At 32.1% G+C, this 26,040-nt stretch overlaps 5 protein-coding genes across 5 annotated transcripts; 4 read left to right on the top strand and 1 right to left on the bottom strand.

Moving 5' to 3' along the window:
• The first annotated feature begins 601 nt into the window (after positions 1-601).
• Positions 602-7,234, top strand: LOC123227463 (sorting nexin 1). Its single transcript, XM_044652268.1, has 11 exons — positions 602-819; positions 923-1,057; positions 2,312-2,447; positions 3,620-3,753; positions 4,088-4,162; positions 4,503-4,662; positions 4,747-4,880; positions 5,071-5,139; positions 5,620-5,699; positions 6,592-6,652; positions 6,735-7,234. The coding sequence occupies exons 1-11, from the start codon at positions 808-810 to the stop codon at positions 6,939-6,941; spliced, it is 1,203 nt and encodes a 400-aa protein (XP_044508203.1). The 5' UTR covers positions 602-807; the 3' UTR covers positions 6,942-7,234.
• Positions 7,235-7,596: 362 nt separating this feature from the next.
• LOC123227464 (protein ORANGE-LIKE, chloroplastic) lies at positions 7,597-12,837 on the top strand. Its single transcript, XM_044652269.1, has 8 exons — positions 7,597-7,865; positions 7,974-8,091; positions 8,263-8,382; positions 8,552-8,638; positions 10,241-10,317; positions 10,447-10,574; positions 11,559-11,695; positions 12,477-12,837. The coding sequence occupies exons 1-8, from the start codon at positions 7,678-7,680 to the stop codon at positions 12,552-12,554; spliced, it is 933 nt and encodes a 310-aa protein (XP_044508204.1). The 5' UTR covers positions 7,597-7,677; the 3' UTR covers positions 12,555-12,837.
• Positions 12,838-15,214: 2,377 nt separating this feature from the next.
• On the top strand, positions 15,215-17,313 carry LOC123227186 (40S ribosomal protein S14-3-like). Its single transcript, XM_044651881.1, has 6 exons — positions 15,215-15,348; positions 15,883-16,002; positions 16,083-16,128; positions 16,319-16,404; positions 16,594-16,723; positions 17,076-17,313. The coding sequence occupies exons 1-6, from the start codon at positions 15,346-15,348 to the stop codon at positions 17,141-17,143; spliced, it is 453 nt and encodes a 150-aa protein (XP_044507816.1). The 5' UTR covers positions 15,215-15,345; the 3' UTR covers positions 17,144-17,313.
• Positions 17,314-19,491: 2,178 nt separating this feature from the next.
• On the top strand, positions 19,492-22,462 carry LOC123226988 (ubiquitin-60S ribosomal protein L40). The gene is made up of 4 exons (XM_044651587.1): positions 19,492-19,651; positions 19,732-19,921; positions 22,027-22,093; positions 22,206-22,462. Exons 1-4 carry the CDS (start codon positions 19,549-19,551, stop codon positions 22,230-22,232), a joined length of 387 nt encoding a protein of 128 aa, XP_044507522.1. The 5' UTR covers positions 19,492-19,548; the 3' UTR covers positions 22,233-22,462.
• A 498-nt stretch (positions 22,463-22,960) lies between these two features.
• On the bottom strand, positions 22,961-23,703 carry LOC123228252. Its single transcript, XM_044653595.1, has one exon. The coding sequence runs from the start codon at positions 23,562-23,564 to the stop codon at positions 23,256-23,258; it is 309 nt and encodes a 102-aa protein (XP_044509530.1). The 5' UTR covers positions 23,565-23,703; the 3' UTR covers positions 22,961-23,255.
• Between the last annotated feature and the right edge of the window lie 2,337 nt (positions 23,704-26,040).

Here is a 26,040-nt window from a genome sequence, read left to right as displayed (position 1 = left end):
CTGTGATTATAAGCATAAATAAAATAAGGTAAAGCTACAAGATTTGTCAATATAAAAAATTATATTCAATTATGTTATTTTTGGAGAGAAAAAAATTAAAAACATTAATTTTCAACTATTAAAATTAGAGTTGGATTCGAGCTGAGCCAGCTCGAGCTCGAGCTCGAGCTCTGTTCGGATCGGTTCGAGCCCCAAACGAGTCAGACTGTGCTCGGCTCGATCGAGCTCAAGCTGACTCAGGTTGGCTCGATTGATTTTTTTTTTAAATTTTTTATACAAAATAACGTCATTTTGATTTTTATATATACAAAAACGATGTCGTTTTGATATGAAAAACGAGCCGAATGAAACCGTAAACGAGCCGAGCCGAGGTCAGCTCGAGTCGAGCTCGAGCCAAACTCGAGCTGGCCATAAAAAAACCAAGCCGAGCTCTCGGTTCGGCTCAAATCCAGAGCTCGGCTCAAATCCGGCCCTAATTAAAACAGTATCCTTTAAGATAATTTTTGTATGTCTTTTAAACTACAGGTGTCACTGCCCTTGCCAAATGCACCAAACCTCTCTGCCACAACCCGTCTCTCAATCAAATCCTTCCGTGTCGTTGAAGAGAATAACCCAACCCATGTTTCACTCTACGACATTTCTTTCGCGTCTCATGCGTTTCTGAACATGCTGCAGGCTACCCGAGCGGAGATCACTGCACTCCCCGGCGCATTTTAGACGTTACCCTCACCATCCACCTATAACTTAATCAATTCGTTCTCGTTTCTATTTCTTCTTCCCTTCCAATTTAGAGTTACCAATTAGACCATGATTAACACGGTAATAACGAATCTGCCACCACCTACCAATTAAACTCAGTTATTTGTAGTTATTATTAATTTTTATTTTTGGGTTTTTTTTTATGATTTTTTAAATGGAACAGCCGAGAAGCGGATCGGGATCGACGCAGAGCCCTAGATCTCCGTCGTCGCAACCATATTTATTGGTTTTGGTCACCGATCCTGTGAAATTAGGCAATGGTGTTCAAGCTTACATCTCCTATCGAGTTATCACCAAGGTGCTTATGATTTTTCTGCTGTTTAAGGTTTAATTCATGTGTATGTTTGTTTAATTGGATGATTATATAATAAGAGATTGAAATTTGAAGACGTTTGATTGAAAGATGATAAAGTAGCATGATTAATATATAAATGTTCAGAAATGATTAATAGGATGTTAGAGTATTTTACTGAACTTTTAACTAACCTTTTAGTTGTTAGTGTTCAAGCCTAATGGTCAATAGTGGTCTGGTGTTTATGGTGGAGTAGTTTTACGAATTAATTCTGTGGCCGTGATGTGAACTTTTATTTTTGTGAGGCCTAGTTGAAGGTTGTGTACATGTGGCTGGTTAATGGCAATGAAACCTGGAATTGTTGAGGAATTAAATTTCATTTGCAAAGAAAAACGAGGAATGGATTTGCTTCTACTGGATTTAAGTTAGATGTGTGAAACCTTATTTCACACATTAAATTCCATCTGGTGGATTGATCAGTTGGCATCATGTATGTGTCCTGTAGTGGTTTAGATTGGTTCTAGAATTCTAGAATGTGTTTTATTTTACATTTTGATTCATGTTGGAGTAAAATGGCTTTTTATCATCTATGTTTTATAATTGATTGATCAAATAACACCGTTAATGGGCTTTTAACCTGCTTCCTGCCTTGCTAATTCTGGTGGACGAAGTTGGAAGTGTTGAATGTGTTTATTCAATAAGGGAATGCATGGTTTACATTCTTTTGGAGGACTTTGTTTTCATGTTATCACTTGACTAATGTTTTGACTGATATTTCAATATTTTTGCTTGTTATGGCCAAAAGTTATTAAAATTCTGTTGGAGCAAATTGGCCTAGTTGTTGTCACAGCTAAAGAACATAAAAAAGAGTTTCATTTGAATTATTTATTTGAATTTAATGTTTTCAGAGAAGGCTTGACTCTTTTGTATAACTAAAATTTGCCATTCTCTGTGTATGCATCATTTAATCTCCATGGAACTTCTATGCTTTGGCATATGCTGAATTAGCTCTTTTTTTGTGTTAAAAAAACTATAATGGAGGTCCAATTGATCGTTTATGAGGCTTGTCATTACACATTAGTCTATTTTCATGGAATAATAAATGTTTGACATTTCTTTTCGAATGGAAATTTTCAATCCATTTTCTTTCTCCCTATATTAATTTTCACTTTTTTTTTTTGTTGAACATAAAGATGCATATCAAACAAGAATTTAATATGTTGTATGATGAATGTATGGGAACTTTATTTTTTTCTGCAGACAAATTTGCCTGAGTACCAAGGGCCTGAGAAGATTGTCATACGCCGTTACAGTGATTTTGTCTGGTTACGTGATCGCCTTTTTGAGAAGTTTAAAGGGATTTTCATTCCCCCTCTTCCGGAGAAGAGTGCTGTTGGTAAACATTCAGAAACATATATTTTTGCTTTTGTTAAAGCTATAAATTTCTTACATTGAGGCTATTACCAGGGTTCACCAGGCCTATATTTTCTTTATTGAAAACTTGATTTGCTAGGCTGATTTTTCTTGATAAGACTTTATGCTGCAAGTATTGATAGGTGTCTATAAATTAATATAATATTTGGGCCACCTTATGACAATATGTATTTTACAATTGTACATTCTCCCACTTGTCAGGTAAAATCAGCCCCTAAATATGTATTTTTTCCACTGTTTTAAGCCAGAAATTGGGGTTGTGTATTCAAGCTATGGGTTGATAGGAACCTTTATATAGTATTAATTTTAATGCACATGAAATTGATTGAATAGGGTTTTCTTTTCCTTCAGTGAAGGGCTTTTTTTTTTTTTGGTTGGGAGGCTGGGGTGGGGGTGGTGGAGTTAGGTGGGGCAGTGACCAGTGGTAAGCAAACTTTTATAGGCTTTTTATACATATTTTATGGCTCATTTTTTGGATAATCAGATTTGAGTTGGGGGCCCCAATGTATTTTTATTCCTTGTTTATGAGTTTTAAATGAGTATTAGACTTTGGTCTGCTTAAATCATTTATGAGCGAATAGTGGAAACTCCATACTTCCTACATTAAGTGTTCAAGTGCTTGTTTACGTTTATCGTGGAGTTTGTTTTTCTTTTATGAGTATCCTAGAGGTCCTTGGCACTCATGATGTTAAATGTGAAAGTTTTGTTCAACATTTCTGATAGTTTTCTTATTATAGAAAGTTTGCATAATTTACTTTTTCGCTTATGTCATATTTTATTTGCTCTATTTCTTATTTTGCATCCTGATCAGCATTCCTTGGAACCTTGGAAAGTTCTCATATGAAGCCATAAAACTTATTCACATTGTTCATAATTAGACCTATATGTTAATTAGCCTTGCAATTTTGTAGAAGACCTTAATTTATTGAGCGTCTTTGAATAATTTTTTTTAAATTTAGTATAGCATGTTCACTGTACAATATGTCACAGTGACCGTGATATAGCCTGTTCTAATTCTAAAATTTGTGAGCATCGGCACAATTATTCTGGAGAATTGAGATTAGGTATTGGTATAATATGCTTTGAAGCATTCCAATGTTCAAGTGGATCTAAGTCATCTGTCTCTATATGCAGAGAAGTTTCGCTTTAGTGCTGAGTTTATTGAGATGAGACGTCAAGCACTGGATATTTTTGTCAACCGGATAGCCTCACATCATGAGCTGCAGCAAAGTGAGGATCTTAGAACCTTTTTGCAGGCAGACGAAGAGGTGATTTATCTACTATTATGTAGGTTATTTGACTTCATGTCTTTATACATATGCTTATTGCAGTTAGGAGATATGCAATACAAATTAATATTTTATGTATTTTAGTTGATTATATATTTTATCAGAAACTAGTACATTTGCAAGAGCATGGATCTTATCAATTGTTAGAATTGTGCATTTTTTAAAATATAGAAGCAGGACTACCTTCATGTTTTGGTCTGTAGAGGTGCTGTATATATATGAGTATAATGTATCCTCTTCACTATATCTTCATATTGTGGATTTAATATTTTGAGGTTTTTTAGTTAATGCTGATGTATTTTCCGTTGTTCAGACGATGGAAAGATTAAGGGCCCAAGAGACTGGTATCTTCAAAAAGAAGCCGGCTGATTTGATGCAAATTTTCAAGGTATAATTAGACTCTACATGTTCCTGTAATGATCTCAAGTGCCCATAGGATAAGTGGTTCTGGTCACAATATCCAATTCGTGGAATATCCTTGCACTATTCAAGCTTCAATTTGTGTTGTATTATTTTTCTCTTATGAAAATTTGGTAATATCTTATGAGTTCTTAAAACACTAGAATCTATCCTAAATTTACACTGGAAAAAACACCAAATTTTCCCCATTTTCATCTATATTATATCTTATTAACAAATCTTTGATTATAAGGAGACCAAGCCACTCTAGCTGGGTGTCGTTGGGTAAATGATTTGATCTTCCACTAACTTGTCTGAGTATTTGGCAGGATGTACAATCTAAAGTGAGTGATGTTGTTCTTGGGAAGGAAAAGCCAGTGGAAGAGTCAAATCCTGAATATGAAAAGCTAAAACACTATGTTTTTGAGCTTGAAAACCACTTGGCTGAAGCCCAGAAACATGCATATCGTCTGGTAAAAAGACACAGAGGTAATGAGGATTTTGAAGGCTTAACTTATTTTTAGTGTGTATTGGTATTTTAGGTTGATTATGTAATTGTTTGTCCAATTTTAGAGTTAGGGCAGTCTCTGTCAGATTTTGGTAAAGCAGTCAAGCTTCTAGGTGCTTGTGAAGGAGATTCTCTTGGAAAGACATTTTCTGAGCTTGGGGTGAAATCTGAGACACTATCAATAAGGCTGCAGAAGGAGGTAGGCTGTAATTATAATTAAAAACCATGAATTTGAAGTAGGTTGTTCATCAAGTGTGTTTACTGACATGTATGTATGAGTTTGTGATGTTGATATGTTGACAACTGAGGTTAGGTTTCAGAATTCATAATAGGTTCAAAATGATAATAGTGCATTATTGAGTTTTTGACTCTGTTTCATTACTGTACAGGCCCATCAGCTCTTGATGAATTTTGAAGAACCCTTGAAGGACTACGTTCGGGCAGTGCAATCCATTAAGGTGAGTTGTACTTTTAACTTTATAAATACTCAGAGACTGCCCACCAGCTTTATAGAAACAAATTGACTACAAACATCTATTAAACAGTTTCTCTCCAGGTCAGATTAAACATTATCTATCTGGTGCGGGTTAAAATTGACACAAAAATCATTGAAAGTAAATTCCAAAGGTTGGGCTTAGTGGTAGAAGCCTTGGTTTCAATTAAGAGGTCAAAGATTTAAATCCTCTTACCGTTTCCTATATTGGATCTTGCAAGTTTCCTGACCATCAAGGTTATAGGGTCTAGATGCAGCCCTTAGTTTAGAACTTGATGAACATGCAGGGAAGGTCAGAGGACTTGTGGGTTTAAAATAACATTTAAGTGTGTAAATAAATAATAATGATAACAAATCATCAATACAAGTTTCTTCTCTCCTTTATTTTTGCAATCTGGTCTATTCATTAATAAGAAAATTCTTTTGCATCTGTATTTCAAAGCAGGCAACAATAGCAGAAAGAGCTAATGCTTTCAGGCAACAGTGTGAACTGGCTGAAACCATTAAATTGAAGGAGATAAACCTGTATGATTCTTACCTACTTTTTTCTTGAAATGTTTTTTTCTTAAATCTACTTGCTAATTGCTTTGACTATTAAGTTTTTCATGTTTTTTAATACTTATTCTTAAGTTACTCACTTTGCTCAGGATAATCTTTAATCTATCTTGGATTTAATGTGAGCTGTAACACCAGGATGGTGCTCTAACAAACACTGTGCTATTTAATTTTTGCAATCACATTCTCTTCTCATCCATAAGGAAAATTTGAAGGCCTATTTTTGTGTCATATATGACATTACCATGTTGTCACCTAGTACATTTTACTTGAATGTTGGAAAATTTCCTTGAATTCTGATGGCTGACAAGGCTTCTTTTGTTTGAATTTTACAAATATATTTTTAGGTAACTATTTTGGAAAACATTTTGAGAAATATAGAACTTCTATTTCTATTAACCTCTGTAGAAGATTTTGGAAAACAATTTTTAAGTTGTGTTAACTGTTTTCTGAAATAATTTCTCAAAACCAGAAATTACTTTTAAGATCTTTACCATTTTCAAAAAAGAATATCATTTGAGTGCTTTTTCATGGTTTTCATTTTCAGAATACCAGTTTTAGAAAATGATTCTAAATATTTGCTGGAACACTAAAGTTACTGAATTCGGTTTCCTGTTTAGAATTTTGAATTCATTTGTAGAAACAATTTGCTAAATACTACTAAATAGGCAGTAATGTTTTTTTGAGGCACATTGTACACTAACACAATGACAAAGGGATGAAACCTGATGATTTATCTAGTCTGGGAAGTATGTACTTCTTTACATTCTATTTTCCTCCAGTTTTGTGTTATTGGTGGTGGACCATTGGTTGGTGCTTCTAAATTATAATCAGTAATTTGTTTGTATCCATTGGATTGCAGTGACAAGCTCATGCTGACACGATCTGATCGGGTTGGGGAGGCTGAGATTGAATACAAGGAAGTAAGTCAGTTTACAAAAAAGCATTATCTATGGATGCCTAAATGATTCATGTCATATGACTAAAATTGGTTTTATGATGCAGTTGAAGGCTGAGAGCGAGGAGGCAACAAGGCGTTTTGAGACTATTGTACGCTTAATGAATGAAGAGATTGTACGATTTCAGGATCAGAAAACATTGGATATGGGGATCGCTTTTCATAAATTTGCAAAAGGACAGGCACGACTGGCCAACAATATCGCCGATGCCTGGCGAAGTCTCCTTCCAAAACTTGAAGCTTGTTCCACATAATCAGTACTCGCTAACCACGGAGCAAAAGTTGTTTGATTAGTTGGTAGGTTCTTGGGAAATGGCTGGGGCAGCGCTTGCATTTTAAAAACTTGACAATGGGATTTTAGATTTTGTTATTTTGATGCTGTATGTATTGTTGCTAATTCATACCTTAGCCTGTACAAATTTAACTCTTGGGTGTGTAAAAATATGCATTCATCCTTTTAAGGTGCTATATTTAGAAATTTTCAAATGTATTACAGAGTTTTGCTTTATTATTTTAGTGAAATAGAAAGTGGATCCAGCTTTATCTACTTCAATCACAAAAATTATTCTTCTTTTCTGTTCCCACACCACATTGTCTTAGGGGCTAGAGTTGAGAGGCCATTCTCATCAACCATGGCCAGCAGGATGAAACTAGACCTGTGTCAGTTCACACCTGACAATTTCTTCCCTTCTGCCCATTCACGCAGCTTTCAAGCTTTAATCTCACCAGCAGAATACAAAAGAAGAGTAAATAAAAAGAGTGCATTGTTGGGCAACAAAAGTTGATTCCGGGACGCTAGTACTCTCAGTAACACGACAGCGTTGTTTTATGTAAAATTACATATCACAAAAAGTTTGACAGGCTGCAATATCCCAATGGGCTAGAGCGTGCGGCTGTCAACCCCAAGGCTGGAGGTTCTATCCCAATGTCCTAGTCCAAGCCGATCTACAACTTTCATTTCGCTCCACTTTCTTATGAAATCCAACAGCCATGTCTACTAGCTTCTGCTGCTGCTCTCATTTTTCAGCGCCAAACTTGAATCGTCTTCACTCCAACTCCAAAACCCTCCATTTCTTTTCTTCAAATGGATGCCATCAACCTTTCCCTTCATCGCAACGCTTCCCACGTACATCTATCTTCTCTTCCTCCAAATCCTCCTCCGCTGACAACAATAACAGGTTTTTTTTTTCTTTTTATGAATTATCTTTCTGCATTTTTTAAAGTATGCTTGTTAATATAGCGAGTTCCCAAGACTGTCGGAATCTTATGTTGTTTTGTTTTACCAGCAACTTCTGTATTATAGAAGGTCCAGATACTGTTCAAGATTTTGTTCAGATGCGTCTGAAAGAAATCCAAGATAATATTCAGAGTAGGCGCAATAAGATATTTCTTCTCATGGAAGAGGTTGGCTTTTTAAAATTTTTTTCTCTTCGCAGTTCATATGATTAGAAGCGAAAGGGTATCAGTTCTGTTTCATAAATTATGGTTTGATGAAATTATTCTAGTTTAGTATTGTTGAATTGTATTTCAATTGATGAAAAATTCTTTTTATATTGTTTTGTTATTTTTTTGTAGTTGAGGAGATTGAAGGTACAGCAACGCATAAAGAGTTTGAAAGTTATTGATGAAAGCGGCGAGGAAGAGGCGGATGAGATGCCTGATATCCCATCATCTATTCCTTTTCTTCCTCGTGTGGTGAGTGTTTTGAAACAACATCCATAAGGAAAAAAGCACTTGTGCCCAATTGCCTAATGGAACTTTCTTAAATTAATTATAAAAAAAGCATGCCGTCATGTCCTGTATTTTTTATTTTCATTTGTTTACCTTTCTGCAGCTAATCTTATGAATTTTCATTTTTAAGTAGACGCCAAAGTCCTTGAAGCAGCTGTACCTGACTAGCCTGTCAATTATATCAGGGATCATTGTATTTGGAGGCCTTATTGCACCAACAGTAAGTATTTCACCATTTCTTTTAAAAGGATTCATTATGCTTCAATTTAGAAGGCATTGTTGTTGTCACTTAAGTTTGTACTCAAGCACTTTTATAGCAAATTTGTACTGATTACTAGCAAAAACCCGTACTCTAAAAGGAAAACCCAATAAGAATAAACTCCATTTCAGAGTACGGGTTTTTTTTGGTCCATGTGTATCTTGTCTTTACCACAAATTATTTTCCTTGGTTAACAATAATTGTAGTTTTTCCGATAGCCGCGGGTTCTTTAATTTTCTTCCTCCCCCATAGAGGAAATCAGGTGACCATAGAGTATACTATATTTATATGTTTGGACTGGAAGGAGTGTTCTCATGGCTTCTGTTTTGTACCCAATTCTTGCAACAAGGGCAACTGAAGAAGATTAAGGTGTATCTAGTGTGTAATTTTTTAGAATGAGAGGAGAAAGTGAAATTGCAAAACCATGAACAGCATCATTATTAATTATCTATCAGGACTAGCAAGCAGTTTTGTGTTAATCTTAAAAGATTGGTTTTTTTAAGTTTTAGCTTGTAACTAGTAGTTGATTGCTTGGTATGCACTTTTTGGAATTCTTATTGACTCTCATCATTCCAAATTTATTACAAGCATCTGACTCAGAGCAGACAAAGGTGAGAAATATTTTCTCATGCTCTTGTTCTTACATCTGTGTAAAAAGATTCTGATTCATTGTTTAAAATTCATAAGTTCGGGAGCTTGAGATCAAGCTGAATGAAGGAGAAACATGTAGCCCTTGAGCAGAGGACATTCTTCTGACTTTATGGATACAACTTAGAGTTCCGTTAATTAGTGACCATTTTATTTGATGCTTTGTGCCTTATCATTAGTCAATATCACCATTATTTTTACGTTGATAGTTGTCTGAGATTGATCAAACATCAATAAGCTTTTTGAATGTCAGAAAATATCCATTGGACTGGAAAAATTTAGCTTTTTGGCAGCCATATCATTTGGAATATCAATGCAAAGATTAGTAGTTTTAGGTTATCACAATCTGAAGAAAATATTCAAAGCTCGTAGTATTGACAGTAAGTTTAAGCTTTGTATGCTTGATTCTATATAAACAAAATTTTTTAACTGTAGAATGTAAAGGATAATTCTTCAAACGAAAAAAGAGATCAGAAGCAAAAAATTTCAGTGTGTCGGATTAATGATTTAGGCGATTACCAAAAGAAATGAGAGAATTAAGAACAAAAATTATATGAAAGAGAAGCTAGCTTGAACAAATTGGGATAATGGCCTTATATATTCAGCTTGAACTTGACAGTATGCCTGGCAATGCAAGTTACTAGTCAGGTGATGGGTCATAGACAAAGAAAATGTAGAGAATTTTAAAGAAATTTGACCAAAATTAAGGGTATTCAGGATGGGGTATAATGTTTTTCCTTTCTCTAACTCAAAATAATTGTAAACATGTGCTTTTGATTTTACTGGTATTTAGTTTTGTACTTCTGTTGTTCATTTACAAACATATTTTACTTACTGTTGCTGCAATAAGTCCACCCAATTTATTCTTTAAATGCCCCACCACTATTTGATGTCAAAATATGTTTGTAATGGCAGCTGGAGTTGAAAGTAGGCTTAGGGGGCACCTCATATGAAGATTTCATATGCAGTGTGCACCTACCACTGCAATTGAGGTACGCATTAACTTGTATTTCTCCCAGTTGTTGATTTCAAATCTGATGTGAACAAATTGTATGTTGATGAACTTCAGCTTTGCTTTTGCATTCAGTTGCACTTCTAATTTCTTTGATTTCTGATTTTAGTCAGGTTGATCCAATTGTGGCATCCTCTTCAGGCGGGGCAGTGGGTGTCATTTCCGCTTTGATGTTAATTGAAGCTAATAATGTTAAGCAACAAGAGAAGAAAAGGTGTAAATATTGCCATGGAAGTGGTACGTATCAAGCAAGAATAATTGAACTTTGTCTACTTTGTACACCTAGAAATAAATTTGTCTCTATTCTTACTGATTGCTGCTAGCATATTATATAACAGAACTTTTAGCGCACAAAAATTTGGTTGTGAAAGCAAATAAATTGGAATAATCTTCCTTTTTGTTGAAAACAACGAAGATTGTGTATTAGATAGATTGAAACTATATTTTACTAAGCCAGACCTGAATCTGTTACGATGGGATCTTATCTGCTCAAGTTTGCTTTCTGCCCTTGAAGAGTGTTAGACCCTGGAGCTTTTATTACATTGTTATCTGTTGGCATGGATTTTGTGGTTTATAGTCTTCTCTTTGTTTTGGAGTTACCTGGGTGATGCGAAGCAGAAGTTGATCTATGAATTGTGTGATGATTGGATCTTATCACATTATTATTAAGAATCGTGAGATGTTTGACAGTGTTTAGCTTTCAATCTTTCTTTTTCATTTTGTTGATTAATTGCCAAAAGAAAAGACTGGATCTGAATGCTGTTATCCATCGTAGTAGTCAAATGATTGGGGTTGGGTACTTGAGTTGAGGTCCTCATTGAGGGTGTGAAGCTAATTGCACTTCAGTTCCTTGCATAGCTTTTGAATTTCTTATAAATATTTAATTCCATTTCTTTTCTTACGATTTTTGTGCAATAGATTGGGCACATTCTGTACTTTATTATAATATTTGTTCCTGAAAATATTTCATCTAAATCTAACTTGATATTTTAATAGAAGTGCTTAGAATAGCTAAATTACTTTACATTGGATTATGCTATTTGTATTTTACTGTTACTATTTCATTCAGATCCTCGTGTTTCTCCTATTCATGGCCAAGAAATGAGAACTTAAAACAAGAACCTCATTATGTCTTGTTTCTTTCTTTCATTACTTTTTGAGATTTTCCTTTTAGGAATTCAAATAATTCATTAACGTTTAAATATATAATTCCTTGAATAGGATACTTGGCTTGTGCCCGATGTTCTGCAAGTGGGGTGTGCTTGTGCATTGATCCCATCTCAGTATCTGGTGCCTCTGATCAGCCTCTGCAAGTGCCCACTACACAACGATGTACTAACTGCTCTGGTGCTGGAAAGGTAAATCATCAGATTATGTAATTATAGCTGTGTTTAACCATACTTCTCCCTACGGTCTTGAATTTCAGTAAAAATTATTTAAATCCATTTAGTTTTAATTTATAAATAAATAGTAATACAATTATGATACTAACCGAATTGGAAAGAATTCATTTATGTCCTTCTAATGAAAATAGATTATGCAATATCTTAAAAAAGTAGATTCAGCCTAGATAAATTGGACCTATATTTAGTTGTTGCATCAAGATTGAAAACCAGACTATCTGAATCATAGTCAATTTTGTCATCTTAAGAGGTTGAACTATTTAATGACATTAGAATCCACTTAATCAGTAAAGATTTTGGCTTCAAAGATAAAGTTCTCATTAATTGAAGATCAATATTTATATGGGTGATAGTTACAACAATACAACTAATCTTATTGCATATTTGAATATACAACAAGATTTTAAATTAAGATAACGATCTTGATCTTCTTATTCTCATTACACCCCCTCAAGTTGAGGGAAATTTGTAGAAATCCTCAACTTGTCCCGCAAGAAAAAAAACTGTTGCTTTGGCAATGGCTCGGTGAGCACATCTGCAATTTAAACTAGTTTCTGAGAATGTAGTGGCTGCTCCATTGGACATATGTAGGAACATTTCTGATGAATTGTAGGGATTATCGATTTGATTTATCGCAATGCTTCTTGTTGTCTTTATCGCATCTCTCTCAAACAAAGTTTAATCAACCTTATTGTTATAAGTTACATTCGCTAATCATCTTCCATGCTTTATTTAGGTGATGTGCCCAACATGCTTGTGTACAGGTATGATGATGGTAAGTGAGCATGATCCCCGCATAGATCCATTCGATTGAAGAGAATAAATGTCTCTCTATTGAAGCAGTGTATTATATTTGTAGTCACTGTATCTAAAGAACAAATTCTGATCCAACAACAAAACCTAAAACTATATAGGAACTGAAATTTCTATTCCTGTTCTTAGAAAAAGAAAGATAGATTAAATGAGTTGGATGAGAGCACATAAGAAGAATGAGCCTATCTTAAATTCAGTCTGTAACCATTCATGTATGTTTTACAGCCGCAATGTGGAGAATCAATTGTGATTTTAATGGAGAGAAAATGGAAATTGTTGTTGAATTTGATAATGTGAGCTCAATGTTTGTGTGGCTGGCATGGAAAATTTCTTGTTGAACTTGATTGTTAAGATTGTGTAGCAGGTTCTGAATGGAATCTTATTTATATTAGGATATTAAATGATAAAAAATTCAGAATTATAATAAAACAGGCTGATTATCTTAATTTCTTGTTTATCTTGACATTTTATTTTCATGTTACAAAATATAGGTAATTTTATCAGAAATTTAATTAAATTAACTATTTTTGGCCAATTTACAAGATTTTAGTTATACATGATGATTTTCATGTTTCTTGAAATCCAGGAAGTTAGTGTCATGATTTGATAAAAGTGTCGTCAAGACATGAACATGACAAAAAATTACAAGAACTTCCTAAAAAGTTAATATCTCGACCTAGTAATAGTGTTGTCAACTTAAAAATAAATAGCAATGCATTGCATTTTTAGGTCATAATCAAAGGTAGTACCTTTTTTTGGTTAAATATGATTGCTTGTTAGGTAGTCATGTCGATATGATTGTCACCTCCCAAGTTCTAGAGAATATCTCCTTGTTTTCATGAAATGGTTCCATGTGGTGCATGGATATAATATCCTTGAGGATGTTTTGCATGTTATGGTAGAAATGTTGTCACCATAAGTTATCACTAGACATTGCAACATTTAACAACACATAAGGACATTACCCCATAGAATGTGAATGAGGATTAGAAATGTCTGATATCCTTAAGGTAAAGAGCGTTTGTTCATAGAGTTTTGAACCTTAACCACCCAACATGAGTTATGATTTTAGTATGAAGAGGTACCATTTCAACTTCATATCGATTATGACTTGAACATCAAACTCTAGTTGCCTTGACCGCTTAGATGGAATATTACATATGAATATGATGAGCCTCATAAGCCCTACATTCTGAGGGATCGACTTTGGTTGAGTCAAGTATTTTGTATGTTATAATTGTACTATATTCACTATCTTCTCTGAAGAGACTCTGAAAAGACATTTAGATGGTCGTGCAGATTCAACTTAAAATTCTAATGTCTTTAGTCGGTTACTCGTAAAGATTTACGTTTGGAGCTAGCAACTCTCTAAAGTTTGTTGTTTGAGAGAGTCATTTGATTTTTGGGTTTAACAACTTGTCTGTTTACACATTATTGGACTCTTGTATGTTTTGGTGTAAAAAACAAAGCATAATTGATTGTGAATGGAATAACAATTGTATATGTCATGAGCAATTTATTCTAAGCGTGAAAATGTAGAATTTGTGCAAAGAGTGTCTGGATTACCTAGGAATGATCTCTTTCTAATGGTCATTCATTATTTTGCCTAAAATCGAGCAAAATTAATGTGTGAAAGACGAAACACTTGTTTAAGATAAGAAATGTATGTTCCATATAATCTTCAGCAAATAACAAGACCATTTGAGTTTTTGTCTAAAGTTGAACAAATTCTAAGTTTGAAAGCTAGATTGTCTATATAATAACATTTCTAATCAAGAATAGACCATTTAAGCAAGTCATTCACCATTTTGGTCAAAGTGAAGAAATGGAAGAAATAATGAAGTTCAAGGTAAAACACTCGTTCCATTTTTTGGAATGTCTATTATTTATACAATCCTCAAGTTATCTCCCAAAGAACGAGATTGTTTTAACAAAATATGTTATATTTTCTATAAACCCTTAAGCTAAAAATTTATTAAATGATAACATCTATGAATTTCTATTTAAAATAATTAATAGTATACTTATACAATTATAATTAAGGGTGTCAATAACATATAATTACATGTATTAGGAGCAAACTATAATATTTGAACATCCTAAAGTGTTAATAAAATTTTTAAAGGATTTTTGAAATTTGAAAAAGCTTAAGGTGTTTTTAAAATTTTAATATGTCTATAATTTTAAAAATAATAATTACATTTTCAAAAGATAAGTAAAACGCAATAAATTATGTGTGTAAATATCATATTATAAACTATTAAAGTTATATTTTCAAAATATAAGAGTTTTATGATGCTATTTATAATTCACTTTAATAGAGTTTTATTATAATATTTTAAATTTCGGAGATAAAATATAATTAATTATATTTTTATTATAATATGTCGACAAAATGATATAAATATCATTTGATTGTTAAAACTAATAATTGTTTTTTATAAATAAATAGGAAATTGGCTTTTTAAAACTTAAATGTTACGCTAATTATTTCATTAAACATTAGATGGGAAATAGTTATTTGACATTTTGGAAAATCCCAAACTTGGATGCCAAAAAAAAAAAAAAATAGTTTATTTGTTTTCCATAAAAAACAAATAAAAGGAGAAAAACCTATTACGATGGGTGCTTTTGTCATTTCAAGTTAACTTCAAATCCAAAACTTAAACCCTAACTATAAATTCTGTCGTTAAACCTGAAAGCACTTGGAGCAGCTGCTTCGAGATCAAAATCAAGCAAATCTCTCATAAGCCCTAACTTGAATTATCTCACTCTCTGTTTCAATCTTAGCCATGGTAAGCCATTCAAATCCATCAATTGCAATTTCTGTTCAATTAATTATTATCATTCCAAGCAATAATTTCAACTTAGTCGTCGCTATAAGAAGTCTGCCTTAATCCTCTGTTTTTTTGTTTTTTTTGTTTTCTACTCCGTTTGCAACCACGTTGCTCTCTAAGTATCTGAAAGCGTTAAATTCTGTTACTTTTTCATGCGTTTAAAATTAGGCATTTTGCATTTTTCGAGTTTCGTAAGGATCATAATGGGAAGCATAATTAGTGTACAGAATATGGTTAAAATGAATCAAATTTTGAGCTTTTCTTTTAAAAAGTAAAAATAAAAGCCGTAACTGAGTTGGTCCTCGTTTACTGGTAAAGTGTTTACTGTTAGATTCGTGTACTGTTGGCCTGGAATTTTTATGAATTTGAAGAATTTTGTTCAACCACCTAGAACTAGAAGAAATACTTGCATTTTTTTTAATTCTTGTGTTAGTAAAGATTGTTATTTGAATATCTACTCTGATATCTGGTTTCTGGTGATGGATTTTGTAGTCAAAGAAAAAGGCCAGAGAGCCTAAGGAGGAAAATATAACACTTGGACCTGCTGTACGAGATGGAGAACATGTGTTTGGTGTCGCCCATATTTTTGCCTCATTTAATGATACATTCATTGTAAGTAGTGAGCTTAATGTATTTAGTTTTTCTTGTGTTTCGTTTTGCAGTTACTGAAATGTTGGTTGTTTGAAATGTAGCATGTCACCGACTTGTCTGGAAGAGAAACTCTTGTTCGCATTACTGGTACAGTTAGTTTCATCTCTTCTTGGACTTATAGTTAATAAAGATATATTACTTAAAAGTAATCCTTATTGTAATTTTATCGTACATGTCATGAGACTCATGTTATTTTCTAATCTGTGTTGATTAACTGGAAGAAGTTGGTTTTCTTTTTATGTTATTTGTGATAAATTCTCTCTTTTCCCATGCACAGGGGGTATGAAGGTGAAAGCTGACAGGGATGAATCCTCTCCTTATGCAGCCATGCTTGCAGCACAAGATGTTTCTCAACGATGCAAGGTTTTACGTACTTTTCAGTTTGCTCAATAGATATTTGTTATTTATCTATGTGATCTTCTCTCCATATTATTTGAATATTAACTGTGATTTCATATAAACTAGAATTAGATGCTTTTCTTATCATAGAAGGAACAGTTTATTGATACCTTTTTCCAAGAAATATCAACTTTTAGAATTGGTAACCTGCAGGAACTTGGCATAACTGCACTTCATATCAAGCTCCGGGCTACTGGAGGGAACAAAACTAAAACACCTGGTCCAGGTGCTCAGTCAGCACTTAGAGCGCTTGCCCGTTCCGGCATGAAAATTGGTCGCATAGGTATGTTTCCTTTACTTAATTTTGTGGGCCTTGTTGGGTTTATTTCTGTATTTGCCTCTGGGTGATCAGAATGCATTTACCTCGTAGAACCTTGTACCTTTTGAGTGAATGCCATTAATGAGTATATTTTCTTTTTCAAATCGTGAAATGGTCTCTATTATATGGTCTTATGGTTCATTGCAAAAATATTTTCTTATCTTATGGATGGAAAAGATAGTTGGGACTAGCCTGTCAAATAATTTTCTGGGCATTTTTGGACTTAAAATTTGATCTATTTATCATTGTAAATACAATAGCCCTAAACATTGTTTTGCTTTTCTCATCTTTTTTTTTTTTTATTTTAAATCTTCAGAGGATGTGACACCAATTCCCACCGACAGTACCCGCAGAAAAGGTGGCAGAAGGGGAAGAAGGTTGTGATTCTTTGCTCTATCATTTAAGCTGCTGCTGTTGCTACAGGGATTTTCCCTTCGCATTGATTAGATGCCATTGATTTTTCTCCTTTTCTGTTTGAGACATCTGTAGTTTTGGCTTTGGTTATGTTTAACAATTTTGGTTAACTGGATCTATACAACGTTCAAGTTTACTTATTCTGTAGGTTTTAAATCCGTCCTTTCCTGTAAGGTTCTAATTTTACGTTAGTTTTGTTAACCCTTTCCACTCTTTACTTACTGACCAAATTAACAACTCTTATGTCATTCCAACCCTTAACATCATTTTTATATTAGTCTTGGATTTATTTAAAAAAATAAAGTGAAAGAACGAATATGGTTTAGAAAAATTAGTGAGTCAACGGGGAAAAAATTACAGGGACTTATGCTTGAATTAAAGGATTATAGAGTAATAGATGAGAAACTAAATGGAAAAGACACGTGAAATTGAAGGGCAATTAATTGAACTATTCGTATTTTAAAGCTGATATAAAAAGGTCCGTATTATATGATAAATAATATATTTTATATATAAATGATAATATATTATTATATAATTAAATAATTATAAATTAAAAATAAAATTATATTTAATTACATAATGAAATGTTATTATTTATACATATAATTTTATTGATATAAAAATAACTCATAATTATTAATGATCATATCATGGCTTATTGAAAGAGTAATATTTTACGTATTTATTTTTTAATCATGAATGAGTATATATAATATATAATTATGTGATTAAATATTGTTTTATCTTTAATTTAAAATTATCACATTATTTGATGATATAAATCAAATATATATCTATTTATATATTAAAAATAAATATATATAATTTTATTATTATTAAAAATATTTCCATTCAAGTAATGGAATCAAAACCTATTGTGGAAATCTTTAAGATAAAATTTTGGAGATTCAAGTGATAAAATAAAAAGCCATTGTCACGGAAATAAAAGTAAAATATATACCAATCAATTAAAAAAAATAAAATCTATAAATTGATAGTATAAAAATCTCAAAACGATATTCATATTTTGTCTAGATTTCATTGGGTCCACAGTTCCATAAAATTTGAAACTAGTCCTAGTAGGAGACAGGGTTTCGGTTCCACCGAGGTTTTTCGGCTCAGTCCTACTCCATTGTCTTTTCCTCTCAATTTTATCCCTTTTTTTTTCCTTTCCTTCCTCGCTCCCTCTTCATTTCTTTTGCGCCCATGGTTGGCGTGGCCTTGCGACTGTTAGATATGGTTGAACAAGGCCCTAATGCTGGGGCCTTGCATCGGCCCAATCTGGCCCGTGCGGGTCAAGCAAAGGCTAGATCTCTGCCAAGTCATGACCATCTCACGTATGTGGTTGTTTTTATTTGAGAATTATATGGGTTTGATCTACTCTGGGATTAAAATTTGATGGTGAATGTGGCTGATTTGATGAAAAAATGTGATGAGATTTGATGCAATTAGATGATTTAATAGAAAAGGAAGGGCAAAAGATTTATTTTTACTTAAAGTTTACTCTACTTTCAAATTATTAAAGATAACAAAATTCGTTATTTCTACAGATAAAAATATCATTTAACTAATAATACTAAAAAATAAAAAAATTTATATCGTTTTCTCTTATTAATTTGAAAAACTAATAATTTAACCCATGATTAAATTTTAAAAAATTGTTTTTTCTTTCAAGGGTTTCAATTTTTTGATAAAACATTTTCCTCTTTAACAACCAGCACCCTTTGACCTTCTCCGTCCTTTCTTTCAAATTAGTTTTCGTTGGAGAAGACGAATTGTCTTTGTCTAGACAAAGAGATAAAATGAGAAGAGTATCTTCATTAATTCCAAAAGAATTGACAAAAAAATAGTCTTTGTTAATTTATTCAGATGAATCATGTTAAGAGAGACAACTTTCAAGTTGTTAGAGAGAAGGGGTAAAGGGGTATTGCCAGGAGGGATAGAGAGCAGTGGAGAAGTAAACCATTCTCCTGAAAATATAATTTTTTAAATTTAATTTTGGAAAAAAAATTATTAGTTTTTAAAATTTTTAAAAAATAAAATAATTTTTTTTAGTATTATTGGTTTAGAATTCATAAATTTTATTAAATTTAATTATTTGTAGATAAATATTTAAAATATGATAGATGCAAATTTTAGAAAAGACTAAACCTGGATGGGAAAAAGTTTTTTGCCCTTAAAAAAAAACATTGTAAAGCTTATTTGGTAATAATAAACCCTAGACACTCTAGGTCTAAGCCCTTCCTTTCCCTTAGATTGGAGTCGTTGGGCCAAGCCCAATATGACTCACGAAAAAACCCTAGACACTGTCTATAAAACCCTGATAATCAAGGCACCAAATCGCTGTATTTGTGAATAATTTCGGAGCCAAAATGCAGATCTTCGTCAAGACTCTTACCGGGAAGACCATCACTCTCGAAGTCGAGAGCAGCGACACAATCGACAATGTCAAAGCTAAGATACAGGACAAGGAAGGTAACTAACTCTTATATCCCTCTCTATGTAATTCACAACTAAAATCGACGTGTTTTAGGCATTGATTTCGAATTAAACAGGGATTCCTCCGGACCAGCAGCGTCTGATCTTCGCGGGTAAGCAGCTAGAAGATGGGCGTACCTTGGCGGATTACAATATCCAGAAAGAATCGACTCTTCATTTGGTTCTCAGACTTCGAGGTGGGATTATCGAGCCTTCTTTGATGGCTTTAGCTCGAAAATACAATCAGGACAAGATGATTTGCCGCAAGTAAGCTCACGCTTATTGAATTTGTTTATCTTTTTTAAAATTTAGTTGGGTTTCATTTATCTATTTTAAATTTAGTTGCTTTTTGTTCAGCTATTTTAAATGTAGTTGGTTTTGACGTGTGGTTATGGTTACGGGACTTGACTTAGCTTCTCTTGCTATCACAGTGCAGAAGAAGTCATACAAGTACCCAATATCAATAAATTGTCCATTCATAAACTTTGTCAACTGTTTTTTGTTTATTTTAGTGGCAGTTGATTTTCATGGGTGGCACATTGTGATTGTTATGTGGTGGTATATTTACTTAATTCATTGGTAAATTGTGCCTATGAACTGCATTATAAGTTTTTGATTTTGAGTAAGAACTTTGTCACGAGTACTTTTTCCTGGAAGCATCATTAGTGTTTAAGTTAGAGCTATATGTTGTTAACATATTCATGCTGCTTCTGGCATGCCTTTACTTGAAGTACATTTTTGAGAAACATTATATTGTTGCTTTGTTGAGAATGTTGAGGGTTGAAAATTATCATTAGTTCTAAGAGAAATTCTTTTACTTTTAAAAGAATTTTGTAGTTACTTTGCCCAAATTGGTTCCAAGTTTTTCTTTAAGGAGTTCCAAAGGATGTGCTAAGTGTTCTGTTAATAAGTGCATCGCATTTGTATATAAAAGCTACTTCGAAAAAACTTGCTAACGGTGTTTGGCTAAACTGCTTTTTCCTGTAGAGATGGATGTGAGTCAAGCTGAGCTCGAGCTTGGGTTAGTTTGAGTTTGGCTCGACTTAAGGGAGTCAAAGCCTAGGCTTGAGTTTGATGAGCTTTAGTAGAGTAAAGCTCAAACTTGGCTTGGCTTGGCTAAGCTTGATACTGTAGCTTAAATATTTTTTAAATAAATTTTTAACTTTTTAATGATTAAATTTAAAAAATCATGTTGTCTAGTAAAAGGAAACATAAAAGAAGTCGTAGTATGATGAGAAACAAAAAAATTAGACTTATTTATAATAGGTGAGTTGAATTCTTAGAATTAATCTCACCTATATGGGACAATTGAAAACTTGAATTTGATTGAAACTTTTATCTTGAGTCTTTATTTATAGTGGGTGAAAAAAGTTGTAAAAGTGTATCTTTCCAATGTGGAAGAGTTTTGCACTTTATAAAATGCAAAAGTCTATCACAGTGGAAAGATACCCTTCAACAACTTCCTTCACCTACTATAAATAAGGACTCAAATCTCAACTTTTTAATTGTCCTACATAAGTGAGATTGATCTTAAGAATTCAATTCATCTATCATAAATAAGTTTATTTTTTTTCTAATCATAATTCAATTTCCTAACATGTTGTCTTTTATTAAAAAACATAATTTTCCTAAAGAAAGTGTTTTCTTTAGCAGGTAGTGCTATAGATTATTCTATTCATCATTTTAGTTCAAGGATATGGGTTATTGTTTGTGTATTAGATGAAAGTTGAAAAAATATTTTTTGTTCTCTTTCCTCTGTATGATGGGACTATACGTTGAACTCTCATTTGCTACTGAAGGTGCACTTGAGAGCATCCTAGTTCCAAACACTTATTTCCATTTCAACTTTGTCAACTGTTACTTTTTACTGGCAGTTGATTTTCTTGGGTGGTACATGATATTTTATCATCTGGAAAATACTTGATTGCTTCTCAGAGAATATCGTTTGTGGAGAATTTCTTAATTATGTGGTTACTATATTTTTCAATTGAATTGTGTTTGTGCAATAGCTTTTTTGAGTATTTATTATCATTTGTAATTTCAGTTTTATTAGGTTTGATTTTAATGTTCTCTGAAACATCTCTGAATCAGCTGTTCTGCTGTCTTATAATTGCCTAACCATCTTAGCAGAAAAATTATCAAATGCTGGACCATCATGATCTAATTGTAGCAAAAATACCCTGTATCTCATCTTCTTATGCTATGAGGGCCATAAGCTGTTTGTGTTATTGTTAATTAGGCTTTGCCATTCAGATTTAGTTCATAGCCTATTAGTAATTATTATTTACACGTATTTTTGGATATAAATAATGTGAAACTGCCAAGTATCTTATTTTATGTTATTGTCTTGTGGTATTTGATGGGATTGCTAGATGTTATGCTCGCCTGCATCCAAGGGCAGTGAATTGCCGGAAGAAGAAATGTGGTCACAGCAATCAGGTTCATCTTATTTCCTTCCCAGTTGATTTGATCTGATCTTTGTTGATAAACTGTCATGTCTTTTGATTATTTGTTCTGTAAATCAACTAAAATTATTGTCCATTTCATGCAGTTGAGGCCTAAGAAGAAGATCAAGTAGACGCACTTAACTTATTCCTGTTATTTTTGCTTAAGGCTTGAAATTTTGAGTCAGATGAATTTGATTTGTCTTTTAAAGATTTGAAAGCATTTGGCAACTGAACCAAGAGAATCATTTTGTTGGTAGATTATAGTTTTGATTATTCTGTTCAATATCAGCTGTTTAGATTTATGATGTTTCAGTTGTGGAATGCTTAACTCTTGGTTTGTCATAAGATCACTTTCGCCATCGGTTTAAACTCGATTCGGTATTAAAATGATATTGTTTTATTGTTTTATGTTGAATTTTTCAAACTCACTGGTTTAATGGGCTGAACACTCTTAAATTTCAAACTTGAGCTCAAGTTTGAATATATTGAATTCTTAGGCTCGAGTTTGTGTTTGCTTAAACTAAACTAGTTTTGGACATGCTTGAGTTGAGTTTGAATAAATTTGGTTCAAACCTAACTTAATTATGCTAAACTTCAGGCGGTGGAATTAGTAAATATTTTCCTTTGTAAAGTTGTTTCATACATGTGTTTTTGTATTTTTTAAATACAAATATCGATTTTATTCTACAAAATAAGGGTACTTAGGTGATTTTATATTAATAAAAACATATAATAACAAAACCCAGAAGGTTATTATTATAACTTTAAATTTCACCATTTGGTTTTCATAATGGAGTTACGATTTGGGTGAAAAAGTGTTTTTAATGCTAATTAAAGGTTCAGAGGCACAACAAAACAATTCACAAGAACAATTACAAAAATTTTGTCAATGAGCCAGTCTTAATTGTTTGCTGGTTAACAAGCCTATTTAGCACTAGTAGTCTCCTAATAGATTGTTATGACAATTAAGGATACAATAAAATTATATGTATATAATTTTGAGTACATAATTAAGTATATAAATTATATGTAATTATGCGATTAGGTAATTTAAATTAAAGCAAGAATTTTTCATATATACGACTAAATTAAAAAGCTAGTAAATGGGATGAACACTGGTGTCAATGGTTAAATTTGAAGAACAAATTATGCACTCATATTGGCTTACGCTGCTCAATTCCAAAAGCCCCCGTAAGTGGAATCCCAACAACATTAGAGGGCAAGATGGGCAGGGAATCTGCAATGACGAGCAAGTTTGGCACAGGAATTGCGCTGGAAACATCAGAAATGGGCAGTAAACAGTTGGCAAGAAGTGTGGTAGCAGTTGAAGTAAATTTGCTCTCACAGTAATGGGGTGGAGGGATGGTGTTAACAGCCTCAAGGTCGATTTCGAAAAGCTCATCATCGCCCTCCATTTCTGGACTTGAAGAAGAATCGTTAGTAGCAGAGGAAGCCATAGCCATTAACTGCAGGTTATGTTGGTGGTTAATTAGCTTGCTGATGATGGAGATGATCCATTTATATAGATGATGAATTATATGTGTGGTGGGGGAAGATGAAGATGGAGAAGGAAGGTGGTAAGTAGAACGCTCTTCAACAAATCTACAACAGTCAATTATGATATTAGAGATTGCTTTTCCAAACCAATGTCAGCATAACGTCGTCATGACATGTGCTTTCCTCCTTCCTTTTTTTTACCAGTTAATTTTCAGTTACATTTATCCATTTTTGAATATATAAATATATACATATTTATATATCTCATTATATGACTGAATAATTTTAAAATTAAAGATAAAATAATATCTAATTATATGATAATACATATAAGTGTATATATATTTATATACCTAAAATAAGTAAACATAGTATTACTTGTAATTATTTTGGTTATAAATTTTGCTAAAAATAAAATTTTTTATTTGGTTCTTTTTCACACCACCCTTGACTATAGCCCTCCCTTGCTCTTTCTTTATCAATTTTTGCATTACTTAATCTTTTATGACTGTCCAATCGTTATCTTCTTATTCATCTTTAAGCTTTCGTCTCAAAATCAACTAAACCTTTTTATCAACACCCTTTAGTTGGAATTACATCACTCTATACGATTTTAACTATGATCACATAAAATGGTTTTATTATTATTATTATTATTTTATAATAAGAATCTCATTCGTATTTATTAGATAGATAAATTTAAAGTACAATAATTAGATTAATAACCACTATATATAAACGTGAAAAAGGTTTAAATATAAACTTTTATCTTAAAAATTTTAATATTTTATTAATTTTTTTTATCTTGCGATTGAAATAGTTTTACCAGACGGGAGCTTATAAAGTAGATACTATTTATTACAGTGTCAAAACCAACAAAGCCAAAAATCTTAACCCCCAATTTTGCCCGAAATTGTTCCAAAAAATCTAACTTTATTCCGTTATCAAAGGGGACGAGATGAAAGACCGACAAAAATGGCAATTCCAGACAAATTTTGATGGCGTTCAAGAGGCATAAAATAGAGCATAGCTTGGTAATTAGGCGGAAGCTTCTCTTTCCAAACGGGAAAGCGCAATTTAATATAGCGAGATTGCAATACCAAAGCTATCATTAAACCTATATATACTCAAAAATAATATTAAATTGGATATCAAAATAATTATAGTATTAATAAATAATTAAATATTATAAATTAAAAATAAAATAATATTTAATTAACTCGTAACTCACATCTCAAATCTAAAAATTATAATTTTTATATCCATCAACTCTCTTTATATGTTATTCTACAATTAGGAATTATAATAGATACGAGTTATATTATTCCTATTGTATATTATACAAAATGGCAAAAATATCTTTTGATAATTAAAACTAAACTACAAATTGATGAAACTAACCGTTTCATCAAAATTTGGCTTGGAAATAGTTATTCAACCTTAAAACATTTACGTTTTTGTCTAAATATTTACCGACAACTATTAAACTAAAACTTGGGTCAAATTCTGTGTTAAAACTAATGTGAAATTTTATGCATATGAATACTAATGCCCTGATGGTTGGAATCAATGTTATTAAAACTAGATCAGATTGATTGGTTCAACCATAAACCGGTTCATGATCTGATTCATTTAGTCTAAAAAAAGATCGATTTTTGTCTCTTATATATATATATTTATAAAGAAAAAAATCAAAATGATAATGAATAATGTTAAAAGAGTATAGTTGATCGATTGATTGGAAATTAAATAGTTTTAATTGGAAATAAACAAATATTAATTAGAGAGAGAAGAGTTATTAGAAATAAACAAACATTAATTAGAGAGAATAGTTAAATTGAATTGATTTTGGTTGATTGAAATAAGTTAATTATTTATACAAATGTTTTTGCTAGAAGAAAGCTAGATGATTGGTATTACATCATTTGATTTAAATACGTATTATTTATATTTAAAAAATGTGATAAATATTTGATAGTATTAAAGAAACATATTATAATTTAGAAATCGGTTAAACTATCTGATTGAATCGGTCTAATCATTAACCAATGAGACAATCAATTTGATTATCGATTCAGTTTTAAAAACATTAGCTAGAATTAAAAGACAGTTCTTGCAATTGGAATCTAAATAATAACAAAAGTAAAAAAAAAGCCTAGCATAATGGTTTTTTGATGAGTAAATGACTTTTCCGACCCAAGATTTGGTCCAAAAACACTTTTTTATCCATAACTTGCATAAATAACATTTTTTCACTCAAACTCAAACTCTGTTAAAAAAAAAACTAACGATATAAAGATAAAATAATAATTTTAATATCTATTAATTTTAAAAATATAAAAGACAAATTTTTATCATACTTAAACATTTTAAATATGAGAATTTAATCCTTAAAAAACACTATTGAATTTTATTCAATTCTTTAGGAGCATAACTATAATT

This window comes from Mangifera indica, chromosome 10, assembly GCF_011075055.1.
Source record: "Mangifera indica cultivar Alphonso chromosome 10, CATAS_Mindica_2.1, whole genome shotgun sequence".
Taxonomy (NCBI): Eukaryota; Viridiplantae; Streptophyta; class Magnoliopsida; order Sapindales; family Anacardiaceae; genus Mangifera; species Mangifera indica.
Note: the sequence above shows the minus strand (reverse complement) of the source record. Positions and strands in the feature narration are given on the sequence as shown.